General features: G+C 41.0%; 1 protein-coding gene across 3 annotated transcripts; it reads left to right on the top strand.

Annotated features, from left to right (window-relative positions):
• Window positions 1-338: 338 nt before the first annotated feature.
• DCT (dopachrome tautomerase) lies at window positions 339-26,681 on the top strand. 3 transcript variants are annotated; one of them, XM_006211010.4, is made up of 8 exons: window positions 339-1,186; window positions 9,566-9,865; window positions 12,084-12,184; window positions 12,316-12,482; window positions 14,520-14,699; window positions 16,226-16,361; window positions 23,604-23,805; window positions 26,351-26,681. In XM_006211010.4, exons 1-8 carry the CDS (start codon window positions 892-894, stop codon window positions 26,521-26,523), a joined length of 1,554 nt encoding a protein of 517 aa, XP_006211072.1. In that variant the 5' UTR covers window positions 339-891; the 3' UTR covers window positions 26,524-26,681. The 3 variants fall into 3 exon arrangements, with proteins under 3 accessions (XP_006211072.1, XP_072832555.1, XP_072832554.1); XM_072976453.1 differs by lacking the exon at window positions 339-1,186 and adding an exon at window positions 3,202-3,292; XM_072976454.1 differs by lacking the exon at window positions 26,351-26,681 and having other exon boundaries at window positions 410-1,186; window positions 23,740-23,805.
• The last annotated feature ends 1,062 nt before the right edge of the window (window positions 26,682-27,743 follow it).

Here is a 27,743-nt window from a genome sequence, read left to right as displayed (position 1 = left end):
AAAGCAATTCCTTGTATGTCAGCCCTAAATCAATGTTTCTTTATTTCTAAAGTTGTGTGACGGCCTGCAGTGGTCTTTCTCGCACGTCAGGGCGCAGTCAGGAGTGATGTGTGGTTAGCAACGCGGCTTGTCTGTGAAGGGCCTTTGACGAAAAGCTCACTGCATCTATTGACTCCCCAGAAGTCTGAGGTCACAAGCTTGGCTGGATCACATGAGCCCAGATAATGAAGATGGTTTTGCTCTCCTGAAACAAAGCCAGAAACTTTATCTACTTCATTGTGCCCTTTGGGTTATGTGCTAATGATGAGGATTTGTCTACCAGTAATCCCCCTAATGACGGCTTCTCCCAGCCCCTACACAAACCCCGCAAGGCCCCGTGATCTGGCAAGCCGCGCAGGATAAAGGCAGCACGGCATTTGGCTTTTGAACTGAGTTCAAGGCAATTAAAGTCATGGGCTAAGGAGGAAAGGAGGGGGTTTGGAAATACCAGTATAATAAGCAGTATGACTAGAGCGCTTGGTAAATTAACTCAATTAGACAAAGCCTGCTTTAACAGGGGAAGACGGTGAGAAGCGCTACCCTCATTAAATCCCGCTGCTAGAGACGCTTCTAATGGAATTAAATCTGTTTTAGTTGTTTGAATCACATAAAATAGCCTGTGCGTGTGCACGTACACACGTGCACACATGTGGGTTCTGCGATCTTTGTGGTCTTTTTTCAAGAGGAGGGGAACAGAACGCAGAAAAAACCAATATACCGAAAAACCGCAAATCCCCCAAAGCAAAAATCAAGAGCTAGGTGAAGGCTCCAGAGCTCGAGAGTGGAAGCCAAGGAGAAAGCAGGGGAGGAAGGAGGAGCAGAAGGCAAGGCAGTTCTTCCGATTGTGAAGCCATGGGCCCCCTTGGGTGGGGGCTTCTGCTCGGCTGCCTGGGCTGCGGACTCCCGCCGGGAGCCCGGGCGCAGTTCCCCCGGGTCTGCATGACGGTGGGCAGCCTGCGGTCCAAGGAGTGCTGCCCACCAGTGGGTGCGGACCCGGCCAACGTCTGTGGCTCTCGGGACGGCCGCGGCCAGTGCACGGAGGTGCAGGCTGACACCAGGCCTTGGAGCGGTCCTTACGTCCTGCGAAACCGGGATGACCGAGAACAGTGGCCAAGGAAGTTCTTCCACCGGACCTGCAGGTGCACAGGTGAGGGAGGCGGGCAGAGGTGCGCATGCGCCCGGCTTGGTGGGAAAGGCCCGCTGGCAATGGAGCCCCTTCCAAGGAAGAGGGGATTCTTGAGCTGGTTAGATAGGATTGCAAGACAAATCAAGTTTGTCCATCGTACACAGCGAGCTGAGTAAGGCTGTCTTGTATACTCTTCGCACCCTTTAGCACGTCTAGTTATGGAAACTAAATGCATCTTCTATGGGCCAAGCTCCATTATGTGAACGCATGTCAACCACCATGCGCTTGTTTGTTGGGGCGGGGAGCTAACGGGCCCAAGAGTCAGCTTTGAAGCTCAGAGCAAGTCCTTTCAAGATGGATTCGGTGACCTCTCCTTCTGAAATGGGTCTGCACTTGTCGAAGAGGGTGGTGGGGGAGGCTTGGCACCTGGAAGACAGACGTTGAGGGTAAATGCTCTGAGTCTCAGTGTTTCTAATGTTTTGAGCAGGCCTTAAGCAGGATACATCTTGCTCTTAAATGTTATGACTGGGTTGTAACTTGCCAACGATGCAGAGATGGGGGGGCGGGTTGGGCTGGGGAGGGGGCAATGCTTTCTCGGGGAGCTCAAGAAGAGAGGGTTGTTATTCAATAACAATGGCTTTTTCCCCGCTCTTGTCTGGGATTGATGTGAGCATTTCAAAATTTGCTCGGCGTCCCTCTTTTAGACCTTGGTCTCTCTTATTACCTGTTTCTTTGAAATCTCCGTGCCCTTCTTACTCTGCCGGCTCTTCTGAGCCTTTCAAATCCTCTTTAGTGATGCTCCCCTCCAGTGTTCTGCAAACATGCACAGCAGTGATAAACACTCAAAGGCTGGCAGGGCGTGTGAAACACAAAAAACCCAAGCGGCAACTTCAGCAGAGCCCTTGGAAACGTTTCTATGGTGTCCAGCTGCAGAAGAGTTTTTCCTTTTTAAATTATGTTTTTATTGATGTTCTTCTATGATGCTGGAACATAGGAAAATATAGGTAATTAGGCAAGGTAGGGTATAGGAAGGTAAACTAAGGGAATGTACAAAGGGCATGTAGGAATGATATCAGGTTTTTTTAAACTTAAAAAATTCTGGCTTTATAATCATTTTATAGTCATATTCTTAAATTCTGTGATTCAAAGGAACTGTTAGTTTTGTCTTAGGGTATCAATTGTGATAAAAAGGTTTTAATAGCATGTTGAGTATATTCATTTTTTTCTAAGCTAATTGAGCGTTTGCTTGGATAGACATTATCTTGTAGATTCTCATGGTTTTTCAGTCTAATGAGATGCAGCAGATTTCATTTGACTTGTGGTGTTGAAAACCACACTACATAGTAACTTCTTTATCTATGAGTCAAAAATTATTCAAAGACACTTAATCCCAGGTCAATCAACGATAGAGTGTCACAAGTTACAAAGGTTGGGAGCTTCCATTTTATAGAATTCTGGGGGCAGAAGACATGAGGAGATCAGATACAACTGTTAACTCTCCTTGTCACAGTCTACTTCATTTTTTTTACTTGGCTAGCAAATTTTTTGTTTGTTTGTTTGTTTTGTTTTTTTAAAGCAAGGATGGAAGGAATCGAGAATGGCAGAATAGAAGGGATAATTGCCGTCCCCTAGTCCTGCAGGAACGCTTATGAATTTTCCTCTAGAAGTGGCAATAACTTAGGATCACAGCGACCTACTTTCAAAACATAAAAGGGGATCCCCTGCTCTGAGGAGGATAAACATACTTAAAAATGTAGGAGACCAGAAACATGGCCTGTCCTGTAAGTCCAGAAGGACATCACATGTCTATGGACTAGTCAAAGGAAGCCTCAGGGTGTATGGTCTCCAGCTTTAGCCATTGTCAAGGTCAGGACTGCCCCTGAGAGCCCCTACTGGGTTGCAATTTGCCTCCCTTCCTCCATGATTTGATCTGTCTAGACTCATCTGTCTAGACCATAGGATGGAAACACCTATGATTCTAGATGGTCTTTTTCTTTCATTCTCAGGGCACTAGGCTGAGTCCTCCGTGACCGAGCTGGACAACTAGCAAGGACACACAGTAATCACTGTGATGTATCGTATGCCCTGAAGCAAGACACATGTCTTTCAGTTTATTCTCCTTAAAGAGTGAGTTGTTCGCCTTCTTTGGGTAATTTCTTAATGATTTAGGAGGCAGTCTTCAGAATTTAAACCTGATCTTGAGTGACCCAAAGCCCCCCACTCTGGTAACCTCAAAATTTCTTTGCAAATAGAACCCCAGGGATTCTTCTGGGGTTACCCAAAATTTATTAAAGAAGAGATGTAGATCAGCATCTGGTGATCAGACTGTTGATGACTTTGAGCTTTGTTAATTCAGTGGAAAGATACACAAACCAATCTTCTGTTGACAGACATTTAGGTTGTTTCCACATCTTGGCTGTTGGGAATAATGCTGCAATGAATGCGAGAATGCCCGTATCTTTTTGAGATCCTGATTTCAGTTCTTTTGGATAAATACTCAGAAGCAGGATTGCTGGAATATATGATAGTTTCATTTTTAATATTGTGAAGGACCTCTATACCGTCTTCCATAGCAGCTGCACCATTTTGCATTCCTACCAGTAGTGCATGCAAGGGTTCCAGCTTCTCCACATCCTAGCCAAGTGGTATATGTATTTGCAGTTGAATACTATTCAAACTTAAAACAAAAAAAGGGCAATCCTGCAATATGCAGCAGCATGGATGAACCTGGGGGATGTTATGCTAAGGAAATAAATCACAGAAAGACAAATACTGGATAGTTCCACTTATATGAGGTATCTAAAATAGTCAAAGGATCAAAGAGTGGAATGGTGGTTACCAGAACTGGAAGGAAGGGGAAACAGAGTTACTAATCAGCGGGCACAAAATTTCAGTTAAGCAACATGGATAAATTCTAGAGTTCTGCACAACCTTGTACCTAGAGTCAACGATAATGTATTGTTAACACTTAAACACATAAAAAGGTGTTAAGAGGGTAGACCTCATGTTAAATGTTCTTATCACAATAAAAATAAAAATAAAAATAAAATAAGATAAAATAAAAAGCACCCATAGTCTTCACAATCTTAAAGTACATAAAAGATTTTAGCCCAATAAAAAGAAAGAAATGCAAACTCTTGGCGGGGGGAATTGTGTGCTCAAATTCTCTACAGAGGACTTCTCTATTTTCCCTGGATAAAATTAAAAGCAAAAAATTTCTGAACTCAATTGTCAAGAAAAGCTGAAGACTTTCAGAAGACTTTGGCATTAATCATTCACCTTCCAAATCTTACCTGCCAGATGGCATGCCTGAGGATAGATCCTTGTAGCTGTGTCTTCAGATTTTTGAAAAACATGTGCACCAAATTGTTTTTGAACAATTGTCTGAGAACGTCTTGTTTGTACAAGTGACTAAATGCCTCCATTTTCCAATCTCTAAAATGGAGATAATGATGAAACCACACTTGTAAAGTCCTTTTGAGCTCTGTACATGAAAGACCTTACATGAATATAAAGTATTGTTATTAATATAATAGAATCTCTAATTAAAAGGAATAGGCTATTTAGAGTGCCTTGTAAATTCACTAATCGGTGGTCTTTAAGCTTATTTAGTCTAATAGCCTTTTGAGGTTGAGCTGATGCAGTTCGTGTAGGAACATGAATTGTTTGGTTGTCCTCACTCTCTTTCCATTTTTGTCCCAGTCCTGAGTAGGTGTAAGATTTTGTCTTTGTAAATTAAATTTTTGCTCTAGTACGTCCTCAATGATAGATAGACTGGTGTCTAGAGATCCTTTAGTTTTTCTCTCTTCATCTCCCCCTGAGATAATGCAATCCTTTCTAAAAGGGCTCCCTTCTTATATATATATTTTTGCTGCTGCTATTGGTGGATTAATGGAAAAAATTAACTCATATTAGAATGATGTAAGGAACTACTAGAAAATCTAAAGAAATAAACGTTTTGTGTGCTAGGCTTTTACCTTATTGCCCTTTTCAGTTGTCTTCAGCATTTTAACACATTCTTCAGATCAGGTTTAGCAGCTCAGAAATGAAAGGGATGTGACTGCAGAGCTGTGGGGTGTATTCCCCCTCTGAAACATGCTGCAGAAGGGCTTTTTTTTTTTAAAATCGAATACATTCATGGGTCACAGGTGAACTCAAATCTAGACAAATGCTTTCTTATTAGTGTTTCTACATTGCTTTTCGGGGGCAACTCTGGCTTTGTGTAAAGAGATGTCTTTGTTAGACATAATTGTGAAGCATCTCTGGTCTTCTGAGTCAGAATTAATCACTGTCTTTTGTCATCCTTGGTGCTTCATTAATTCTTCTGTTTTCACTTTTCCCACAGTGAGACTCGAGTTGATATTTCATTGCACCCATGACCCTAGTCTCCACTAGATGAAAGCACTGTGCCTTATTTATAATTGTATCCTCTAGTGCCTAATGCCTTTAATTCAATTATTCCTGGATTCCTTCATCACCCACCCAACCAGTTTATTTAGCACTAATTATGGTAGGGCCTTCTGCTACCAAGAGGGAAAAACCCAACATGATTTTTAATGTGTCTTCAATATAGTGGATGAGTTTGATGGTCCAAAAACAAATACTTATACCATATGACTTGATAAATAGTATCTAATAAAACTAGTGGTAGTAGCACTTCATATAGAGCTCGCTAGATATCAACAATGTTCTGCTAACATGATTATTTTCCATAAGAATCCTATGAAGTAGGACTCATTCCAGTGGGACAGGCTCTGAGAGGTCAATTCCAAAGTTACCAAGTGTGGCAACTGTACAAATGTACATAAACCTGTGGGAGCACAGAGTGGGGCATGCTTAGTTTTGACTTCCTGCTAGGCAGTAGGTGTTAATAAATTATTTGCTGAATAAATGAATGACATAGATAATTTGTTATTGGCAATTTTGTTTCTAGCAACCAAAAAGAATCATGGTAGAGAAAGTGCAGGGATTTTAAAACTCAAGGCCTAAGTTATGAATTACTCAACTTTAAAATGAGAACCCAAAATTCAAAGTTTTTTGCCTTTAAATCTGGAAATGTATTGAATTTATTATTTCAAAATTTATGTGTGCTATTTCTTACCTTCTGGGGGAAGGAAGGAATTACTCTCTTTTTGTGGAGCTGTGGCAATACATTCACCTCCAGTATCTGGCTGTACGTAAACAGCTGGAAGTTTGGGTATTTGGAATTTTTCATGTGCATTTTGTTCAATCAGTTTGCAAAAAAAAAAAAAAACAACTCTATTCCTATAAAAGCTACCAAAGTAGGTGACCCATTTGAATCACAGATGTTTTAAAAATAGATATTTTACAATTTTAGTAGGTATTCCGAGGGAAAATAAATAGACTCCAAGCTCCATGAAGGCTCAAGCCCTTTTAATAAATATTTGTTAAATTATTTGTATTTTATTGCTTCACTCCAGCGATCAACAGAAATTTTAATGTTTAATGCAAACTGTTGAAAAACATGATTTTCAGACGTCAGACTAGTAGAATTTTTCCTTTTTAAATTTTTTTTTGCTTATATTATCATTTGGTGTTGAAACAAAGGAAAATACAAATAACTGAGCTATGTAAGAGATGGTAGAATATTTTGTATGTTGCAAATGGCATAGAACCCAAATGACCAGTTACTTAAAACATTGTTCTTACTTACTGTCTTTGTAAGGACATTTTCTTAAACCATCAAAAAATCCCCTGGGTTAATAGAAAAGGAGGCCTATGTGTTTTCTTTACATAGGACAAATGCTAATCATTTTGTTTTTAAGCTATTGGAAAATTTTCTTTTCTTTTAATGATCCAAATAACCCTCTCTTTACTACAGTCATAGTATTTTTCACCTCCTTCCATTTTGGTACTTACAGTTTGTCAAAATCATTTACAGGTTCTGCTTTTCCTTCTAATTCAAAAAGACAGTGAGAAAAAGAAGAAAATTTAGGTTTATTGAATCATCTACTACATGCTTTATACTCCTTTCTTTTCTTTTTAAATTAGGATGGACCTGGAGATTATCATACTAAGTGGAGTTAGTCAGACAGAGAAAGACAAATACATGATATCACTTATATGTGAAGTCTAAAAAAAAACTGATACAAATTAACTTATTTACAAAACAGAAATAGTAGCATAGACATAAAAAACAAACCTGTGGTTACCAAAGGGGAAAGCGGGGTTGGGGTGGGGATAAATTAGGAGCTCTGGATTAAAATATATAAAACAGATAACCAATGAAGGCCTGCTGTATAGCATGGGGAACTATATTCAGTATTTTGTAATAACTTGTAATAAAAAAGAATCTGAAAAAGAATAGATTAAAAAATATATATGTATTACTAAATCACTTTGCTATATATCTTAAACATTGTGAATCAACTGTACTTCCATTAAAGAATTTTAAATTTCAGCTTTTTTGAGGTATAATCAGCAAACAAACTAGTGAGATATTTAAAGTGCACACCCTGGTGATCTGGCTCCGTACTTCTTTGATTCACTAAACAAATATTCATTCGGACAAGGCCAAGCACGGGTTGCCTGTAGCTAAGACAAGCAGATGCCTGCGATCTGCAGGATTAATTCAGTGAAAAAGAAATAGGAGGTAACATGGGAGGGCAGCGTGAGACCATCTGACCCCGATGCGTGGAATCGGGGACGACCTTGCGGAGAACCCATCGTGAAGCTTAAAGGTTGAACACACAGGCCAGGCAAAGAGGAACCTAGGGAGGCTGTGGAAGTGAAGTATTCCAGATGGAAGGAAGAGCACCTGCAAAGATCTGGGAGGGGGAGGAAGGGAGCTGGTCACCCACATTAAATGCTTTACATAAACCCCCTCAGCCCGCAGGAGATAAGTGTTACATCCCCCGCTTTTTAACAACTTTCAATTTTTTTAAAGCGTCAGTTTCTTTTTACTTATTCATTTATGGGGGGATTGGCCTTATTTATTTATTTTTAATGGTGGTACTGGGGATCGAACCTCATTATCCCCTTTTGTTTCAAAATTTCATGCCAATACTTTATTCCTTTATAACTATGTAAGTTTTAAAAGCTAAAGCTCTAAACATTCTAAGAAACAATGAACAGTACATATATGTAAATTTTTAAAAATGTGCAGTGTATTGTATATATGTATTTACATGCAATATATTAGATATGTGCAGTCAAATTGTAATAATTCTACCTAATAACACTGAAAAATGAAAACAAAATTCATGCCAGTAGTATTTAAATGTTTACTCTAACTTGTCACCACCTAAGGAATGAGGTGCTGGTCATACGAAAAGCAATAATCAAGGCTAAGAAAGGAAAAGTCAAGCTAAGATAATTTAAACTTTAGACTCTCAGAAAGATGCCTAGAGCGTGGTGTGATGAGTGCTTAGTCCCCGGGTTGATAAAGCAGAGTCATTTGTGCAAAGACTGGGACCCTGCAGTGATTTGCACTCCCTGACACCATGGCAGCTAATTCACTTTTATGACCTGTCAGCTTCCATTGATTTTTGTCTTAACTCTGTCTCCTTTGTGAAGTAAACCAGCTTTTTACATGTAGGATTTCACCTAACTTCCTGGAAATCAGCTTATTTCTTTTGGTTCCACCTTTAGCTGGTGTCTATTCTCTTCCTTCCGTAAATCCATGACAATTTTTGTGTCAGCCCTTCTGTGGGTGCCACAGGAGAGGGGCGGCCCCGCAGCAGGGACATCGGGGGTGGCAGCCCAGCCCCAGGCGGGGGCGTGGAGGGGACCCCAGCATCACCTGTGAGAGCAAGGCGAGTGTGGACGGCAGCCCCCAGGGTCTTAGTTCGCTAGAGCTTCCATAGCACAGTGCCACGGACTTGGGGGCAAACAGAAACTCATTCTCCCGCAATTCTGGAGGCCTGAAGTCCCAGGTCAAGGGTCGTCAGAGTGGGATTCTTTGGAGGCCTCTCTTGCTGGCTTGTAGATGGCTGTCTTCCCCTGTCACTGTGTCCAAATGTCCTCTTCTTATAAGGACACCAGTCGTATTGGATTCGGGCCCACCCTGATGACCTCATTTGAACATACTTACCTCTTTAAAGACCCCCATCTCCAAATACAATCACATATTGAGGGACTAGGGGTTAGGACGTCAGCATGTGAATGTTGTGGGGACACAGTTCCGCTCACAGCAGCATGGACTCCATTTCGTATCCTGTTTCCCTGCTGGGAATATTTCTAGAAACTCTCTAGTGTTCAGTCCGCTTGGGGAGACAAAGGTTTCAAGAGGACAGAAAGAAAGGAAGTCGGCTTTCCTTGTCTTCTTGTCAGCACCTTTATTTCTCTTCCCTTCTCCCCAGAGTTCCAATTCAGGAATTTCTCCCAAACCATGTAAAACTCACTTCTTCCTTCTTCCTCTTCATTTTTTAAATGCGCTAGGAAACTTTGCCGGCCATGACTGTGGAGACTGCAAGTTCGGCTGGACCGGCCCCAAGTGCGAGCAGAAGAAACCACTGGTTGTTCGGCAGAATGTCCACTCCTTGACCCTTCAGGAGAGGGAGCAGTTCTTGGGGGCCTTGGACCTCGCCAAACACACCCCACACCCCGACTATGTTATCACCACGCAACACTGGCTGGGCCTGCTTGGGCCCAATGGGACCCAGCCACAGATCGCCAACTGTAGCATTTATGATTTTTTTGTGTGGCTCCATTATTATTCAGTTAGAGATACATTATTAGGTGGGTTTATTTTTTTCTTTAGCGTAAGGTATTTTATTGTAGGTTTGGGATTGGGGGTGGCTGGGTGGGAAGTACTTTCAGGCAAGTTCATCTACAAGAGAACAACCTCAAGGAAGGATTCAGTTTACGAAAGTCATCAAATTGTCCAGTTCTGCCTGGTGTTAGAATGGAGGGCTTTCTCCCTGTACGTTGGTTTCAGACATTTGAAAACATTCTCTCCTGTAGTTTGTGCTTTGGGTTCAAGGTCTCAACTCTTCTCTGAGGAGTTATTAATCCTCGAAGGCAAGAGCTGATGTAATGGAGGCAGATTCCTTTTGATTCCAGAAGAAAATATTTCTAAATCTGACCATGGAAGCCCTCTCTAATCTTTTCTTCAAATTAGAGGAATTAACTGAACATGGGCTAAAAGCACACGAGGCTTCTTGGTGCAGAATGAGAGTGTTTGTGTTGGAAGTGTGTATCTCGTGTGTCTCACCAAACTCACATGCATTAGGTTTGAGACTTTCAGGCCATCGCTCACGGTGCCCATGCACTGCTGGCATCCCCAGGTTTTGGGGAGTCGAACTGTCAAGGAAAAGCATAAGCTGAACCCCAGCAATATAGCTGAGCTTAACCCTTTGAACCACAGTGACGTTGGATGCTTGAGAAAATGGTGCCCTGCTCTTCCAGATCCTAAAAACTGGGGCCTGGGTAGGACTTGGAACAGAGAGCTGTCTGTTAGGAACGTCATTAATCTGGCACGTCCCACTTTATCCTCTGTTACTTTCAGTCAGGGCAAAGCCATAGATACTAGTTAGTTCCAGGTGGGCTGAAGTCCATTCCAGATTCTGCTCAGCGCGGTTCTGAAGTCTTGCTGTATTTGCAATCACCTCCACATTTTTCGGTTTCTCTTTGGAGTCAGGGCAAATTAAGACGCAGACCTCACTTTGAATAGTAAGATTCTCATTTGGAATCATCTGCCCTTGTGTTTTTCACTCGCTTCCCCCTCATCATTTTGTCTTGAAAACTTTAAACTTTGTTCTGCATTAAAACATTTACAAAGGACGGCTGCCGACAGCAGCAACAGCCGTTTTTTCCCCCTCAGTGTGAGTCTTCTTAAAACTTGCCTCGCAGGTAAGAATCTGTCTTTCTTTATCGATGAATTTGGACGCTCTACTGGACATAAACCTTTACAGTTTTCCTGTCATCACTCAGGAATGTTTGCTGTATGAGAGGGTAGTCTCTCAAGAGGAAAAGAAAACTATGTTTCTGGTCGTGTGTAGGAATTAAATTTATATTCATGTCTGTTCATCTCTCTGAAGCTATTGTAGGTTCTTTGAAAAAGAACTAAAGTTAGCTAAAGTTTCTACATGGCCATCAAAAAGCTGTTATGAAAGGGAGAAGAGGGCTGGAGCAGGCAGTAAGGAGGTCATTAAATTGCCCAGAGCTTCTCGTGAAAATTGGCAGTTCCAGAGGCCGGCCAAATTGGTTTGAATGTATTTTTCTCTCTTCTGGTCTCGGCGACCATGCTTGTCAGCGAAGAGCTGTAACTGATCGATGGCTCAGGCAAATCCGGGCAAGTTCCTTTTGGTTATGTAACTGCTGAATTAAGACTAGGTGCAGTTGAAGTTGCTTTATTATTAATTAGTCCTGCCCTATAAATGCGTGCATTTATAAGCAGTAGGTTAGGAAATGTCTTTTAAAAATATATTTTGCTTATATCTTAATGATCTATTCCTTTGGATACTCTTATTTTACCTTAATGAAATGTGGCTTAAAAATTAATTTTAGCGGGGGAGGTTATAGCTCAGTGGTAGGGTGCCTGCTTAACTTGCACGAGGTCCTGATTCAATCCCCAGCACCTCCATTAAAATAAATAAGTAAATAAATAAACCTAGGGACCCCCCCCCCAAAATACAAACAAAAAAGCCAATAAACAAAATAAAATATCAAAGAAAAACTAAATTTATAACAGGGCCTCTTAAGATGACCTTAATTTCTCTGGATCTCTGCTGTCAATCAAACTTTCAAGAGATGAAGGAGAATTTATCCTAAATGTGCTAGTTGCTTCTGAGGTCATTTTGTTGTCATTGCTTTCAGAGAGAGAAATGACAAAAACAGTTGTTTTCTGACTAAAATGTCATGGACTTACTGGCTCTGCAGCACATCCCAGGTAAGATTTAACATTAAAAAAAAAAATCTATTCTGTGACCTCTCATATGTTTCCCAATGGTTTTAGGACCAGGGCGCCCATACAAGGCCATAGATTTCTCACACCAAGGACCTGCCTTCGTTACCTGGCACCGGTACCATTTGTTGTGGTTGGAAAGAGATCTCCAGGTTGGTCAAAATTTTGTTTCTTGTATTTTGCTATATGTTTGGTGCAGACCCATACCAGTCTTTGCTCGGTGTGATTTCTTGTTGCAACTGATGGAGAGAATTAAATGACCAGGCATGCCCTCTGCTTTTAGCGACTTATTGGCAACGAATCCTTTGCTTTGCCCTACTGGAACTTTGCCACCGGGAGGAACGAGTGTGACGTGTGTACAGACCAGCTGCTCGGGGCAGCAAGACCAGATGATCCAACTCTGATCAGTCGGAACTCCAGATTCTCCAGCTGGGAAATTGTCTGCGATAGGTAACGACATGTGCACCTGCAGTGGAAACCCAGAGACCACGTTTTCTTGCGTCTGAGAGATAGAGGGTCATTTTACTGTCCTGTTCCTCATGCATGTTGGGTTCTGTGTATGTGTTTCTGAAAATTATTTTTCTGAGAGAGGTGGGGTTTTAAAGAACCCTGAGCCTTTTGATAAAAAAAATAAAACAAAATAGAGGTTTGGCAATCACGCTTGGGAACTGAATATGCTTGGCCATCATTTTGAGATTTTAAAAATGAGAAGTAGTTCTTGTATTCAGCCACCATGTCTTAAGCACCGATCATAATCTAAGCAGTTTAATAATGCTGGGAATACAAGGATGAATAAAATACAGTTTCCCTGTGGAATATCATTTTATAGTTACAAAGGTAGATTGCTGGTAAACAAATTACATTGCAACGTGAGAAGTGTTATAATAGGCGGATGTGCAAAGCCAAGAAGAGAATCAGGGAAAGTCTTTAAGAGGTGGAGACACTTCTCCTGCGACTTCAAGGAGGCACAGACCTCTCAGCCAGAGGCGGAGGAGGGTGGTGTGCGGTAGGAGGGAGGAGGGGAAACCACATATAAAGCTAGGAAAGTCTTGGGAAGCCGACTGGTGTGGCTGGACCATAGGGTGCTGCTGAGTTGAAGGGAACAGGAAATGGGGTGGGGAGAATGATCTCTAAGGTACCAAAGAACACATAAACAGCCCGCAGTCCACGGAGAATGCTGTCCTCAGTGATTCCTTGAATTTATTTCTCTTTCCTGGCACACATGTCAGGAAGGCCTCCCACAGACCTCTTCTGTCTTCCTTTATTCATTTGTTTCCTCCACGACCCTCCTGGTTTTAACCCCACTATTCTAGTGCCCTTGCCCTGTGTCTTTCGACTGCTTCAAGGCACAGAGCTTCGTTGTCAGCCCCCAGAGGCTGGGAATGTGCGTGTTTTTAGGGTTATCGGTCTAGTTCACAGGGATTCCATCGTCTGCATCCTAAGCTTTTCCTGCAGCCCTCCGGGCAGTGCTCCACAACACGTAGGGATGTAGTGAGTGCTTTCTCCGTGACTTTGCGAAATTCCGCAAAGCATCATTTCCCATAGTGCCTTGGGCTATTACTAGGTGGTATGGTGAAAAGAGATTTCTCTGGTCAAATGAATTTAGAGAATGTTGAGTTAAAATGGGTTTCTAAATTTTAGAATATCTCGGAGACTTTTATTAAGTAACCGAACTCTTATTTTTCAAGAGGGGCTTAGACTCATCTGACCTTGGCACCCTTATTTCACAGACCATCTCACTGGAACCCACTTAGGAGATGCTGCTTCTGAGGCCCAGGTTTTTGGTCCTGGCCTCTTTTATCCTCATGTGTGTGCTGACTCGATTCTCACATACCCACTACGATTGCCTCACCCACTAAAATCCACACAGAAGTGTCTTTAAAATTTTATTTCTGCCAAATGAAATACTCTTCTGGTGGTGGAATTCCAAGCCACACAAGCACATAGGACAAAATATTTTATGGGCATGGAACCTTCTCAGCCCCCATGTTTACAAAGTAACCATTGTACTGCTAGAACATTTTCTAATATAGCATTTCTCCTAGTACCTCTCCTCCACATAATTTCATCTGTTACTACTCTGACCGCCTCCATTTGTCTTTAGTTTGCTTAAATGCTTTCCTAGCTTTACGTAGACACTTCTGCCAAAGTTGGCTTAGTTCAACGTGACACAATTTACACTGGTCAATTACTTGACATTCATACACACATAATAGAAGTCACCATCTTGCTTTGTAAACCCCCTTACTGTCTTTCTCATGGAATTCTTCTTCATTATTTTTAACATATAGATTCATATTTTATGCATCTCTGTTTTCGAAACTGCTTAATCCATAGTTACTTTCGGAAGCACTACATTTTCCACATATTTTTTTGATCCTTGTAAATAGAATAAAACTCTACCATGATTATGACTTTAATTGGTTTGCTGAGCCCCAGCTATGACACTATCCATGAGTTAAGACATATTATTTCTAACCATCTTAGCTTGGATGACTACAACCGCTGGGTCACCCTGTGTAATGGAACCTATGAAGGGCTGTTGAGAAGAAATCAAGTCGCAAGAAACAGTGAGAGATTGCCAACTTTAAAAGACGTACAAGATTGTCTGTCTCTCAAGAAGTTCGACAACCCTCCTTTCTTCCAGAACTCCACCTTCAGCTTCAGGTTGGTGCTCTGAGCTCTGCAGCACTTTATAACACTTGGATTTTCATGCGTGTGGTTGTGACGAACTGGAAGGAAAGCCAGGGGTTGGGAGACATCAAAGCTCGGGAATAGAGAGGCTCTTGGTAAGAGCGTTTAACAAGGCATCAGCGTTAGGAAAGCCATCCTCCACCTACTATCATAACAGTATGGTTTCATTATCTTCTAACTTAGCTATTCAGAACTACCTTTTGCATTTTTAATTTCTGTACACATATAGGTACAGTCTTTAGAACCAAGACACCTTGTTAAATGAAATGTTTTTTAAATATTTGTTCATGCCTTTTGTTGTTGTTTTTTTAATTTATCAGCCATAGACCTTAATATTGGGGTCTGAGATGTCAGAGGAGTATCAGACCAAATGCAGCTCAGATCCCAGCACAGCAATGACGTTACAATACTTGAAATTTAAAAACCAACTAATAATCTTCTTCCCTTAAAATGATGAGAACTATGTATGAATATAAATAAGATTTTAAACAAACATCCTTGAAGCTCCAAAAAGGAATGGCAGATAGGCTCATGGTTCCTCCCAAACTGGATTCTCTGTCTCGTAACAGTGTGTAAATTATACAACTGATGGGTTATTTGGGGCCGGGGGCAGGGTAGGCTGAATTTAATGCAGAGGTCTGTGCTGGGGTTGGATGTAGCCCTCAGAGTAGTGTCAAAGGTGAGATAAAGGGTGACATTTAAGCTTGTCTTGAAAAGGAGTGTGCATTAGTTTTTCATTGTGATAAAAGCATGATGGACACAGATTTAGTTCCATATAGATTTGAGTTAAGAGACTAGTTCTCAAAATGTGGTACCCAGACCAGCAGAATTGGCATCACCTGGCAGCTGGCTAGGACCACAGATTGTTAGGACCCAGTCTGCCCCTACTGAATCAGAAAAGCTGGAAGTGGGGCAGGAAATATGTATTTTTTTTCCCCCAGTGATTCTGTTGTATGCTTAAATTTGAGGATCACTGAGTTAGGGAATGGATAATTGAAATTTCCTGAAAATGGGGAACAGAATAAAAGAAAAGGATAAGGAGAATTTGGGGGTATATTTAGCTGAATATATTACAGTAGCAGAGTTAATTGAGAAATAGGGAGTCAGATTATAAGTTAATTTAAAAAACATTGATTGATTTCAGACCGTGTACTGAGAATGTTACTGAGCTCTGGTAATGCAAATCTGAACAAATCAGTCTCTGTCCTCCAGGAGTCCATAGTCTGGCATGAGAGACAGATATGATGGTAAATAATTGTCATACAGTACCCAGAAGAGACAGAGTCCAACTCAGTAGGTGCAGAAGTAGCGCTGATTGAGCGTTCCCTCCCGTCTGGAAGAGCATCATTTAATATTGTGGCTAATTCTTAGTTAATTGCCTACAACAGAGCTTCCCACTTTCCCCCACAATCTCGAAGACTGTTATTTAGGCTGGAAACAATAAAAAGAGACCTTTGTCAATTCATGGTTCTTGTTGCTGACATACTGATTTCCCTCAGGAATGCCCTGGAAGGATTTGATAAAGCAGACGGAACCCTGGACTCTCAAGTAGTGGGCCTTCATAATTTGGTCCACTCCTTCCTAAATGGGACAAGCGCTTTGCCACATTCTGCTGCCAATGATCCTGTTTTTGTGGTACGTTCAAAGGCTCAGAACAGATGAAAAATTTTCTAGATAATATGTTGGATTTATTTGCTTTTCTATGAGATGAAAGTTTAGCATGTGTTTTATTCTCTGTGTGAACCATGGATGTATGCGTGTGTAAATTAATTTTAATCTACACTGTACGGGTAGTTAGATAGCGTTTGAAGTCCCCTCATCAGAAACCTGGGCTTTGGAGATGGTGAGCTTTGTAACAACCCTAGATAGGAGTTTACAGTCCAGGGGTGGGTTCATACATTAGCATAATATTATAAGTTATATCATGATTTGGCATATCATACGTTAGCATAATGAGGAATGATTTTTCATTGGTGGAATGAGTGGTTGTTGAAGATAAGTGGGGGTGCTGAAGGACTGGGCAGGCACTGTGTCCCTTACACTATGCCCAACTACATAACTGAGGTCCAAAACTCTGTTTGGTGTTTGGTCCTGGTTCCCCTCACTTTGCAAAGGATTCTGACCAAAAAGGAGCTGCTCCTGTCATCAGAATATCATTGTGTCCGCTTTGGAGTGAATCCTCCATGCAAGGCACTTGTTAGAAGAGAGCGTGGACTTCCCTGAGTGGTACAAGAACAGGTTTTTTCACTCTTTCTGTGTCTACTTGCTAATAAACGTGTGTGTAGGCTGACCAGAATTTCGTCTTATCCTTGCTTTCATGGTTACGCAACACTAAGTAACAAGTTTATTTGAGACGGGGGAGAAGTATGGCCGCTGTCCACCCCCATTCGCAGGAGGCTGCTGAATGTAAAAGAACCTGGCAGTGCTGAGAGGACGAACTGGCCTGGGTCAGTTTGCAAACTTAAAGTCTGTCCTGTCTCTTTTGTTTGCAAATGAACAAAGACTGAACTCTAATTTAGAATAAAAAAAGTCAACTTATTGGCTTAAACAACTGAGAAATTCAGTAGTGCTCCTGGCTTAAGGCATTGCTGAACCTGAGGGCTCGAGTGATGTCCACTTTCTGTCTTTGTCTTCACGGACAGCCTCTTTCTGTGTGGCGGCTGAGATGGCCATTGGCAGCGACGGACGTACATGCTACCCTCTTAGCACACTGGTGGAGAGAAGCGGTGTTTCCATAGCAGCAAGAAAACGGCCTCACGATTGGTCAGGACTGGTTACCTGCCTTCCCTGAGCCAATCAGTGTGGCAACGGGAATGAGTCTTCTGATTGGTGGGACTTGAGTTGCATGTTCACCCATTGCTGGAGGTAGTGAACACCCTCCACCTTCTCTCTACCGCCCCCTGCCCCTCCCCCTAATATACCTTTAGCGAATTCCCTGCAGAAAGAAAAGAGCTTGTTAGCCAGAACTCGGAGGAGAGTTGAAGCAGGGGTTCTGGACAGACAAAACCAGGCCAATGCCTTAATGTAACAACTCACATTTGACGTCGCTTACTTTTTTAACTGGCTTTGTTATATCCGAGAGGGAACACAACCCCTAGAGAGAGCTGTTATTGACTATAGAGGAACCTCTCAGCTTTTTAATAGTACAAAGTGTGATCCACTCCCTTCATATATTTGAATCTGATTTCTGCCTCACTTTAAAACAAAAGGAAAAACAGATGCAAACTTGATAACAGGATTATAAATGTTAGAATTCCAAGCTTTATTAGTGTAAAAAGTATGTTCACCAAGAGGCTTTCCTGAGACAGACAAAATGTGGGCAGTGCAAGTCAGAACCCCATTATCCCAGCTCTCCTTGGTACCCTCCAGCCACGGAGCACTGGCAGCCACAGCATGGGGAATTGTGAAGTGTCTCAGGTGTGAGAAAAGACTGGAAGGATTTGGGCTGGTGCTAGCTGATTTGGGGAGGGTTTAAGGAAGCACAGCTTTGCTCTAGATTGAATGCTGTCAAGAAGCAAGGTTAATTCTATAATTGGGTATCCCCCAAATTCTTATCTATATGGAAGGCAGACTGTAATTGGTAAAGCAACAGCTGTTGCTTGTATTAGCCTGAAAGGGCTAATGTTCATGCTAAGTATTTTGTGGTTTGGAAAACGTTCATGTTTTGTCTGTGCTCAGACATGATAATGGAGTTGTCTTTGTCCTGATCCTCTGCAGTCTGAGTAACCGCGTCTGATGTTGATATTTCATGAAATTGTTTATGTCCAACAGGAGAGGCACCGAGACCTTGCTGATAGTGTCAGGCCAGCTCCTGGATGTCAGGGGTTACTTTTTTTTTTTTTCCCTTAAGTACATGCACCACAGTTGGCTTAAAAGCTGTAGACAGCATAAATGTTTGTGTTTCAGCTGCTGGACCCCAACAATACCTCGGCTTTACAGATACCTAACACTCACTGTTTACGCTGTCTGTCTTTGGGGCTGTATGTCTTGGATAGATGGTTTCAGAGCAGTTACAAGAAGAAATTTTACCACTGGTCCTTTTTTATTTTGCCAATATTTTGAGTTTATATTATTATCCAGTATAGGTTGTACAGTAGCAAGCAAACACTCTGTTGTTTTTTTCTCTCAATTTTTCTCACCTTAATGTTATTCTTAGCAATCTGTCTTAGTCTGCTCAGGTTGCTGTAGCAAAATAGCCCAGTCTGGATGCGAGATGTTTACAGCTCACAGTTCTGGACTGCGACGTCCAAGATCAGGGTGCCTGCTGATTCGGTTCCTGGTGAAAGCTTTAGTCTGCCAACTCCAGCTTCAAGGGGTCAGGGTCTTCTCTGCAGTCCGGATCATCTGTTTGGTCCTACTTGTCTTCCTGCTCTAGGTAGAAGCCCACATTATGACTTTAGGGATGAGGAATTCCATGACTTACATGTAGTTCAAAGACACTACATGTTTAATCATCCTTGTCTTCATTACTTTTAACACCTTTCAAATTTAAAAGTTTATTTTCTTTGGTATGAGTTTTGTAGATATAAATAGACAAAGAACCACAGCCTTTCTTTGAAGGCACAGAAGGAGTAATGTTTTGGCACTGGTTGCAGAACTCTTAATTACTATTGGCTATTTACAAAGAGTTTCATGTTGAAGCCAATTCAGCCTCACAGTATTGAAAGCCAGGCTGAAGCTCTTAAGTTAACAGAGTTATAGCTTCTGGAATTTCAAATTCACAAGGCAATTTATGCAAATATATTGCATACAACATTTATTAACATTATTCTTGTGAAATCTCTTCAAGCAAGTACAACATTGTATGTGATTATAATAATGAGTAAAAGAAGGTATAATGTTAAAATGCAGGAAAAATGCTGAACTGATTTCTGAAAGTCTAATAAGTCCTAAGGTAACTGAAGGAAATGAACACATTTATCATGAAAAATAAGATTAGGTCACAGGAATGCTAAGTAGTTCTGTTTTCAATAGGAAATTTAGGTATCATCTAGAGAAGAAAAAAAGGAGGGACACCGATAGACAGGAAAGTTAAATAGTTGAGTTAAGCACCAGAAAAGAAACTGTGAGTTCAACTGCTTAAAACAGAAAACCACAGTGTGCTGGTCTTTGGTAACATACAAATGTCTTTGCAGTCAGCCTTCAGTTTCCAGAGCAATCTTCCTCCAGACACAAATACTCTTCTTGTGTCACCAGTGTGGCAGGAATCGAAATTTGCCACCATCTATGTTAGGTTTGAAAGTAACTTTATGCTCCAGTGATCTTAAGATTCGCATGCTTTCTTATACTTTATTAAGTTTCTTTTTGCCTGTAAGCACAATGTTAGTTGATCAATTGTTTTCTTTTACAAGAGTTACATTGAAAAATTCTTATCTTGAAAGCCCATGTAATCATATTTTCTTCAATACTGCCTTCCAAGTTGAAATTTAGTGATTTTTTTTTCCTTTCTTGTACCAATCCTTATTTTGTTGGAACAAGATAGAGTAAGTTTGTTTACCAAAATTTGTATCCTCATTTCTGAAGCACTCAATTATTAATGCCAGAATATAACTGAATCTCTAGAGCAGATATAAGGCAATGACAGTATGTTTCTACTTTGCTTTTGCTCTTATTTATTATCCTCAAATTACATTTAGCCTTTTCAGAGATGTTAACTTAGCTTATCTTCAACTTGTGTCAGACAAAGATACCACTAGTTTCTCAAGAGCAATTCAAGATATTTTGTTTAGGAACGATGTTGACAACTTCCACAAAAATACCTAGTCTCCAGGCTGCACTGCTTCTCTTTCTAGTCTGTGGACACATTGTTGCTCACAGCATTTTGTCTATTGCATTCCTCGGATCTTCTTGACATTCACTAGCCTTTTTTTTTTTCCTACATTCTATAAATTGGGTACTCTGAATATAGTTCCTATAGATCATTTATTGAATAATGTTTAACAGCCCTTCTAAGACTTATAATCTCTCCTTGTTAGTCTTCCCCTGTTCTTTTATCTCTCCAAATTATGAATTGTTTTTAAAGTCTTGTCCCCTCCTTAATTATTTACACTTGGCACCGAGTAAATTCTCCCTAGTTATTTGCCTCTCACAGCACTGAATCTGCATCTTCCTATGTCCTGAGAGTCTCTTACATCTCTTTTTCTAATCACAGTTTGATCTCTAACTTGAACTCAGACAGTATTTAAAAGTTCAAGAACTATTGAGTGCCCTTCTTTGGAAAATACATTCTGGTACACCCCTGGATACTTTTTCTGTGTCTCACCTAGGATTTGGTTCAGCTGCTTAAAACAGAAAGCCAAAATTACAGAAACCTAAGCCAGAAAGTGGTTTACTTTTCTCTTAATGTAGAAGAGTTCCAGCAGCGGGCAGTCCAGGGCTGGTACAGCATCTCCACAGTTATCATGGGCACCGTCTGTCTTTCTGCTTTACCATCCTTGGTGAATGGCTTCTTGTCTTAACTTTGCTTGTCGGCTGTTAAGATGGCTGCTGCAGCTTCAGCCATCACATCTGTGTTCCAGAAAGCAGCAAGGAGAAATGAAAAGGGAAAAGGGGACACCTTTAAGCAGAGAAAACCACCTTTAGCAATACTTCCTAGAAGTCCTGTGCTATGACTTCCAATTAAATCTCATGGGTAACCTGGCACATTGCTTCGCCACAAATACAAAGGAGGTCACTGAGGAGGAAGAGGAGAAAGCACAGGACTGAAGGAAACACAACTCTCCACTTTGGGAACAACCTTCTAACCTTGCCTGGGGTTCCTGGGATTTAGAACACGCAGTATCTTTTTCAGGGATCTACACTGACAACTAATGCTTAGCTCCTTTTCCGGGGGGGGGGGCGCCTCTGCTCAAAGATGGCTTTTTCTGAACTCTACTTGTGGGAACCATTGTTCAGGGGCATTATCATGTGTTCTTCCAAAGTTGTTGCTCATGCAGTAAACTCTATGCCTTTATTCCTTTGGGGCTTAAATTTCGTTACTCAAAGCCAACATTTCAGAATTCAAAAAAGTCTCTTCTCTATGTAAAAGTTCAGGTCTTACAACTTGATGTTTTGGTTTTTAACATGATTGTCTCTGCCATGATCTTTAAAAATCCATTCAGGGTTAAAAAAAAAAATCCCTTCAGTAAATCACTTGGTTCTTTTCACTATCCTGAATGTAGAAAGCTCTCACTATTGCTTGAATGGGTCCACTAACTACAAAGAGCCTTGGGTAAGATTTGAAAATATTACGTATTAAATAAACAGAAGGACAATGCAACTAGAGGGGTTAAGGAATGCAAAGAACTAAGAATTCAGACTGAGGACAGTCAGGGAAGATGTCTCAGGTTGGGGACTACTGAGTTTGTCTTGAAAGACTCTGATGCCAGAAAACAAAAGGAAAGGAGCTGCAGACAGAGGAAATAGCACCCACTAGAAAGAGGCCTGTTTAGATGAATTGTACAAAAAGTAAAACTACTGTGCGTGGCACTGTCATCAGCCAACAGATGCTTTTTAAGCATTGATCCTGTCCAAGTTGCATGCTAAGCCTGAGACATCAAAGGTGAAAAGACCTTATCCCCTAAATTTAGGAGTTAGGGGTGTTGATAGGAGAAACAGATAAACAAATAAGAAGTTATGGTATAATTTGACTGGTGCTATCATTGGTGAATGGATAAATGAATTCATTTAACAAATATTTATTGAAGTAAGTATCTCCCTTGTCCCATGTGACAAGCTGTGGGTGACAGGCACAGAGGGGGGACACAGTGGAGAAGGAAAAGCAGACGCTGTCCCTGGAGCTTACTGTTCCTCGAGTCTAGGAATGAAAGAGGACCTCTTACAGCCTGGGCTGAATGCTCACATTTATGTCTTGTTGCCAGATCAGGCCGATAAATGTGAAATTATGCTGTTCACATTTTACAACGTGTAATAATTGCTCTATTTGGAAAGGACTTTAACAGCTTCCTTGAGAAAATAAAACTGAGTACTGTGCACATTACAACATCTTTATACTTTCCTTTGCTGACATAACAGTGAGAATTCAAAGGAGAGGGTTATAAAATGAGCACATAGAGGGATGTTCTTGGTGAGATAAGTTTGAAAACCCATTTTGGATATTTTGTCTCTTTCTTTCCCTCTTTCCCCCTTTCTCCCTTTCCCCCTTTCTCCCTTTCTCCCTTTCTCCCTTTCTCTCTTTCTTTCTTTCTTTCTTTCTTTCTTTCTTTCTTTCTTTCTTTCTTTCTTTCTTTCTCTCTTTCTCTCTTTCCCCCTTTCCCCCTTTCCCCCTTTCCCCCTTTCTCCCTTTCTCCCTTTCTCCCTTTCTCTCTTTCTTTCTTTCTTTCTTTCTCCCTTTCTTTCTTTCTTTCTTTCTTTCTTTCTTTCTTTCTTTCTTTCTTTCTTTCTTTCTTTCTTTCTTTCTTTCTTTCTTTCTTTCTTTCTTTCTTTCTTTCTTTCTTTCTTTCTTTCTTTCTTTCCCCCCCATCCATCTGTATTGTAATACTGATAAATACTTCGTGTCCCTTCTCTCTTGTTAAAACAAGAGCATTTGAGTATTGACTACAATATGAGTTTCATCATGCTTGCCTTTTTTTGTCTGAACCTAATGATGAACATGCATTTGTTGAAGATATGAAAAGTTCCTCGGTCAACGTTAAATCTGCAACAGAAACTTTCATTTGTTTCCTCAATCAAGGGATTTATCATCCCGTTTGAGGAGACTTACCATACAGCCTTGGTAACGTCACTGAAAATGCCAGCAGATCTGTCACCAAGGTTAGATTGGGGATACAGAGGTTCCTGATGTGAAGAAGCTACAACCCCATTTCATTTTTGAGAAAGCTCCAGTCAGATGGGCCAATACGAATGTCAACATGAACACCATGATCAACTGTTTTGCAGGTCCTTCATTCTTTTACCGATGCCATTTTTGACAAGTGGATGAAAAGATACAGTCCTCCTGCGGGTGCCTGGCCTCAGGAGCTGGCCCCCATTGGTCACAATCGGATGTATAACATGGTTCCTTTCTTCCCACCAGTGACTAACGAGGAACTATTTTTAACTGCAGACCAGCTTGGCTACAGCTACGCCATTGATCTGCCAGGTAACTAGCGCAACTTCTAAATCGGTGATTCCTGCCTCTTCTAAAGGAGCTTTCTTTCTTTTTTTCTTTCTTTTTAGTGGAAACCAAGACCTTAAATGGAAGTGCTCAGGACTAGTTAAGTTTATGGGCAATATTACAGAATATATATACTTAGCAAAATGAACCTTTAAACTACCAATTAAACGTCAGAAAAGGGACTGGTTGGATGACCTCTGTTTTAGAATACTGAGGGTGGTTAAGAGAACTTATTGCACAGGGGAAATATTGACAGTGACACCTGCTTTGACAGTTCTCTTTGCAGTAACTGAAAACTGGCCATGGTTTGAAATGCCTAACCAGCAAAATCAAAATGCACTAGCCACCCATGAACAGGGACTCACAGGCCTTAGAGATTATTACTTGACGGCAAGGCTGGGTTTAGCAGGAGGCAAATGCAGCACTTGCCCCAGGCACCAAGTTCAAGGGCTGAGCAATAATATAACGCAGTGTTTTCAAAAACCCAAATGAATACAAAAAATCCATGATGCAAACACTATCATAGACACACACACACACACACACGTGTATCTGAATCACTTTGCTGTACAGCAGAAACTAACACAGCATTGTAAATTGACTATCCTTCAATTAAAAAAAAAGAGATAATAGGTCTTAGGTAGGTGAGGGGGAAAGAAGAGAGCATTTTAGATGGAAGAAGGGGCAGGGTGTAGGACTGTGGAAGGCACACGTAGTCTGTGTCGAGGACTGTGACAAGGAAGCCTGGCTGTCGTGGAAGGCTTGTGTCGATTACTGTTAATTCAGGTTGGATCTGATTACCAAGGGCTTTGAAAGGTAGGCAGAAAGCACAGTGAGAACCACTTTAAATCGTTAAGATGACGACTACCAAGAAAGCCTAAAATAACAAATGTTGATGAGGATGTGGAGAACTTGGAACCCTTGCGCACTGTTGGTGGAAGTGTTAAATGGTGTAGACTCTGAAGACGGTCTGGCAACTCCTCAGAAAATTAAACATAGGATTAACATATGATCCCGCAATTCTGCTTCTGCGCATATACCTCAGAGAACTTAAAGCAACTACTCAAACAGATATTTGCTCCCCTCTGTTCACAGCAGCATTATTCACACAGGCAAAAGGTAGAAGCAATCCAAGTGCCCATTGGCAAATGAGTAGATTGAAAAAATGTGGTCCATACCTACAATGGAATATTATTCGGCCTTAAAAAGGAAGGAAATCCTGCCACATGCTACTGCACGGGTGAATCTTGAAGACATTATGCTAAGTTAAATAAACCAGTCACAAAAGGACAAAAACTGTACGATTCCACTTATATGAGATACCCCGTGTACTCAAATTCATAGAAACAGGAAGTAGAATAGTATTTGCCAGGGATTGGCGGGGTGGAGGGGTGAAGGACTGGGGAGTTAACTATCTCAGTTTTGCAAGAGAAAAAAGTTCTGTGGATGGATGGTGGTGATGACTGCACAACAATGTGAATCTATTTAATGTTATGAAACTAAGTTAAAAATGGTTAAGATGATAGAATACATGTAATATGTTATTTCCCCACAATTTAAAAAAATCAGTAGTTTTTTAATACAATCTAGGCAGAGGAGTTTGGACAATAACAAAAGGCAATCGTTTCTGGCTCCTGAACAAAGAAATGGCAGAATAAAAATCAGTGTTTTAAGAAGTTGAGGATGGCAAGAGTTGCTGCTGGATTGTTCCCAGAAAAGAAATTAAAATTGTCTTGGAGAAACCCCATCGGTAGGAGCCAGGGTCCTCTGTAGGACTGAAGGGAACTAAGCAAAAGGCCAATCTTACATTGAGGTGAGCGTGGAGAACAGAACAAGAACCCAGTTCAGAGAAACTGAGTGTAAGAACAGCTGGCCAAGGATAAGATAATTTTTAAGGAAATGACCAATAGGCATAAATATACTGAAAATGAAATCCATTCATTTTTGTGGAAAAGTGCTTATAAAATATATTTTGAATAGAGGATGGGGTTTATCATGTGAAGATTCAGATTTTATTCACAACTGTTTAAATGGGTACGCATTCCATCTGCTCTTGTTATCCAGTGCCTTCTGTTATAATAGCCGATCTCATCTGTCTTACTCATTTATCACCCCATAAAAAAGGGAGAGACGGTAGCAGAATTGCTAGATCTGGAAGTTGTATATTATGCGTTTCCCCAGATATCATTTAGCATGCACTTGTACAAATGAGTTTCCAACTCACAAAAGTTGTTATAAACTTCCTTGGAGAGTTTATTCTCTGTAAGTATTTACTGTAAGAAATTTAAAAAATGCGATGAGCTATATTCAAATAATGGAATGCCATTTCCCACTTCTTCCAGGAAAACAGTTTGGATATGATAAACAGTGGGTGAAGACGGAGGAGATAAGTTTTATTCCAGACAGTGTAGTTTTGCTTTATCAACACAAGTACATGTGGAAGGCAAACTGGTTTACTCTTCCCTTTTCGAAGAATATTCAGCCGGTGAACATCCCAATCATAGACTCTTCTCTTCTGCTTTAATTTCAGTTGAAGAAACTCCAGGCTGGACCACAAGCCTCTCCATAGTTTTGGGGATGCTGGTGGTTTTGGTTGGTCTTCTGGCACTGCTGCTTTTCCTTCAATACAGAAGACTTCGAAAAGGATATACACCTTTAGTGGAGGCACATTTAAGCAGCAGAAGATACACAGAAGAAGCCTAGATGCTCACAGCTTACCCTGTGAAGAGGCTGGCCATGCCCTAGTTCTGACCTTGACAATGAGCAAATTAACTCTCGCTGTTCTTCCTTTAGTTGGAGAGCTTTGGTATAGCTCCTCCTATTGTGGTGATGATCCCAAACACAGACGACACTTAGCTGTGGTTTCTGGCTTGCTTGCTTATTTAACAAACAAGCGAAAGTGCTGGAAGCTCTCTCTCCCGTCAGACAAAGGGAGAGCCAATGACTGATGGGTGGTATCTGATAACAATTCCCCGTATTGATTAAGCTCCCTCGTGTTCTGAGAGCTTCCCACTAAAACTGACGGAGTGCATTCATTGAAATTTGCAGGGCAGTGTTATTTGAGATGTGGATAAGATCATGGTTCAGTTTTTCTTAGCCCAAGTGTCCTCATCTGTAAAGAGATGGGGGCAGGAGGGTGGCCGGTGCTACGTGAGTCTCCAAGACCTCTTTTAGGCATAAACATCTGTGCTTTTAGGTGCCTTCCTGATCCTCTTCCTGACGCTGCTGTTCCTTTTTTTCTCTGTCTTTTTCCTTCCCAGCCTTTAAAATGGCCTTGAAGATGAAAGTAGGCCTTATTTGCCACTTAGGATGGGAAATGAATGAATGATCACTGAATTTGGTTCTATTTTATAAATTAGACTTTACAGAGTTTAAAAAGAGTCTGGTTCTTAACAGTAGACCTGTCACAAGAGTCAGTAGCTGAATAAACATTGATCCTGTAGTGGTAAATGAGCAGATGAGGGATTAAATTATAGAGCTTTCTAGTTGATTAATATACTGTCCTGAATTTACTAATTTAGTATAGAATCACTGTTTCCAGGAAAGGCTGACTGGAGAAGGCTGGTGATAATCCTGAACATGAGATAATTTGATTAGAGTTCTTTTGCTCAAGTCTCATTTGGCTGATCTTGAGCCCATTCCTTTACTAGGTAGCCTCAGATGAAATATTATTCACGCATTTGGCTTATTTTTAAGAGTTGACTTTAAATTTATTAACGCTGCACTGTACTGACAGTTACAAATGCCGATCAGTTAAGTCTCTTCATTTAAAAGCAAACCATTCGTACAAAATACACGAATTCAGAATTAAATGGTTATGGTCCCCTAGGTAATCCACCAACTCAGATCATAAGCGAGAAGAATGAGGCAGTCTTTCCGAAGATGTTTAGACTTACCAAGATGATCCCTACTTCTGAGAAGTG

Source organism: Vicugna pacos, chromosome 14, assembly GCF_048564905.1.
Source record: "Vicugna pacos chromosome 14, VicPac4, whole genome shotgun sequence".
Taxonomy (NCBI): Eukaryota; Metazoa; Chordata; class Mammalia; order Artiodactyla; family Camelidae; genus Vicugna; species Vicugna pacos.
This window is presented reverse-complemented; position numbering and strand designations above follow the sequence as displayed.

What these genes read in the sequence shown, in the direction of transcription:
- DCT (XM_006211010.4), top strand. Translation starts at nt 892, where the DNA reads ATGGGCCCCCTTGGGTGGGGGCTTCTGCTCGGCTGCCTGGGCTGCGGA. An exon ending in TGGGAAATTGTCTGCGATAG is followed by an intron (nt 12,483 to 14,519) that starts GTAACGACATGT and finishes TAACCATCTTAG; the next exon opens with CTTGGATGACTACAACCGCT. An exon ending in CCAATGATCCTGTTTTTGTG is followed by an intron (nt 16,362 to 23,603) that starts GTACGTTCAAAG and finishes ACTGTTTTGCAG; the next exon opens with GTCCTTCATTCTTTTACCGA.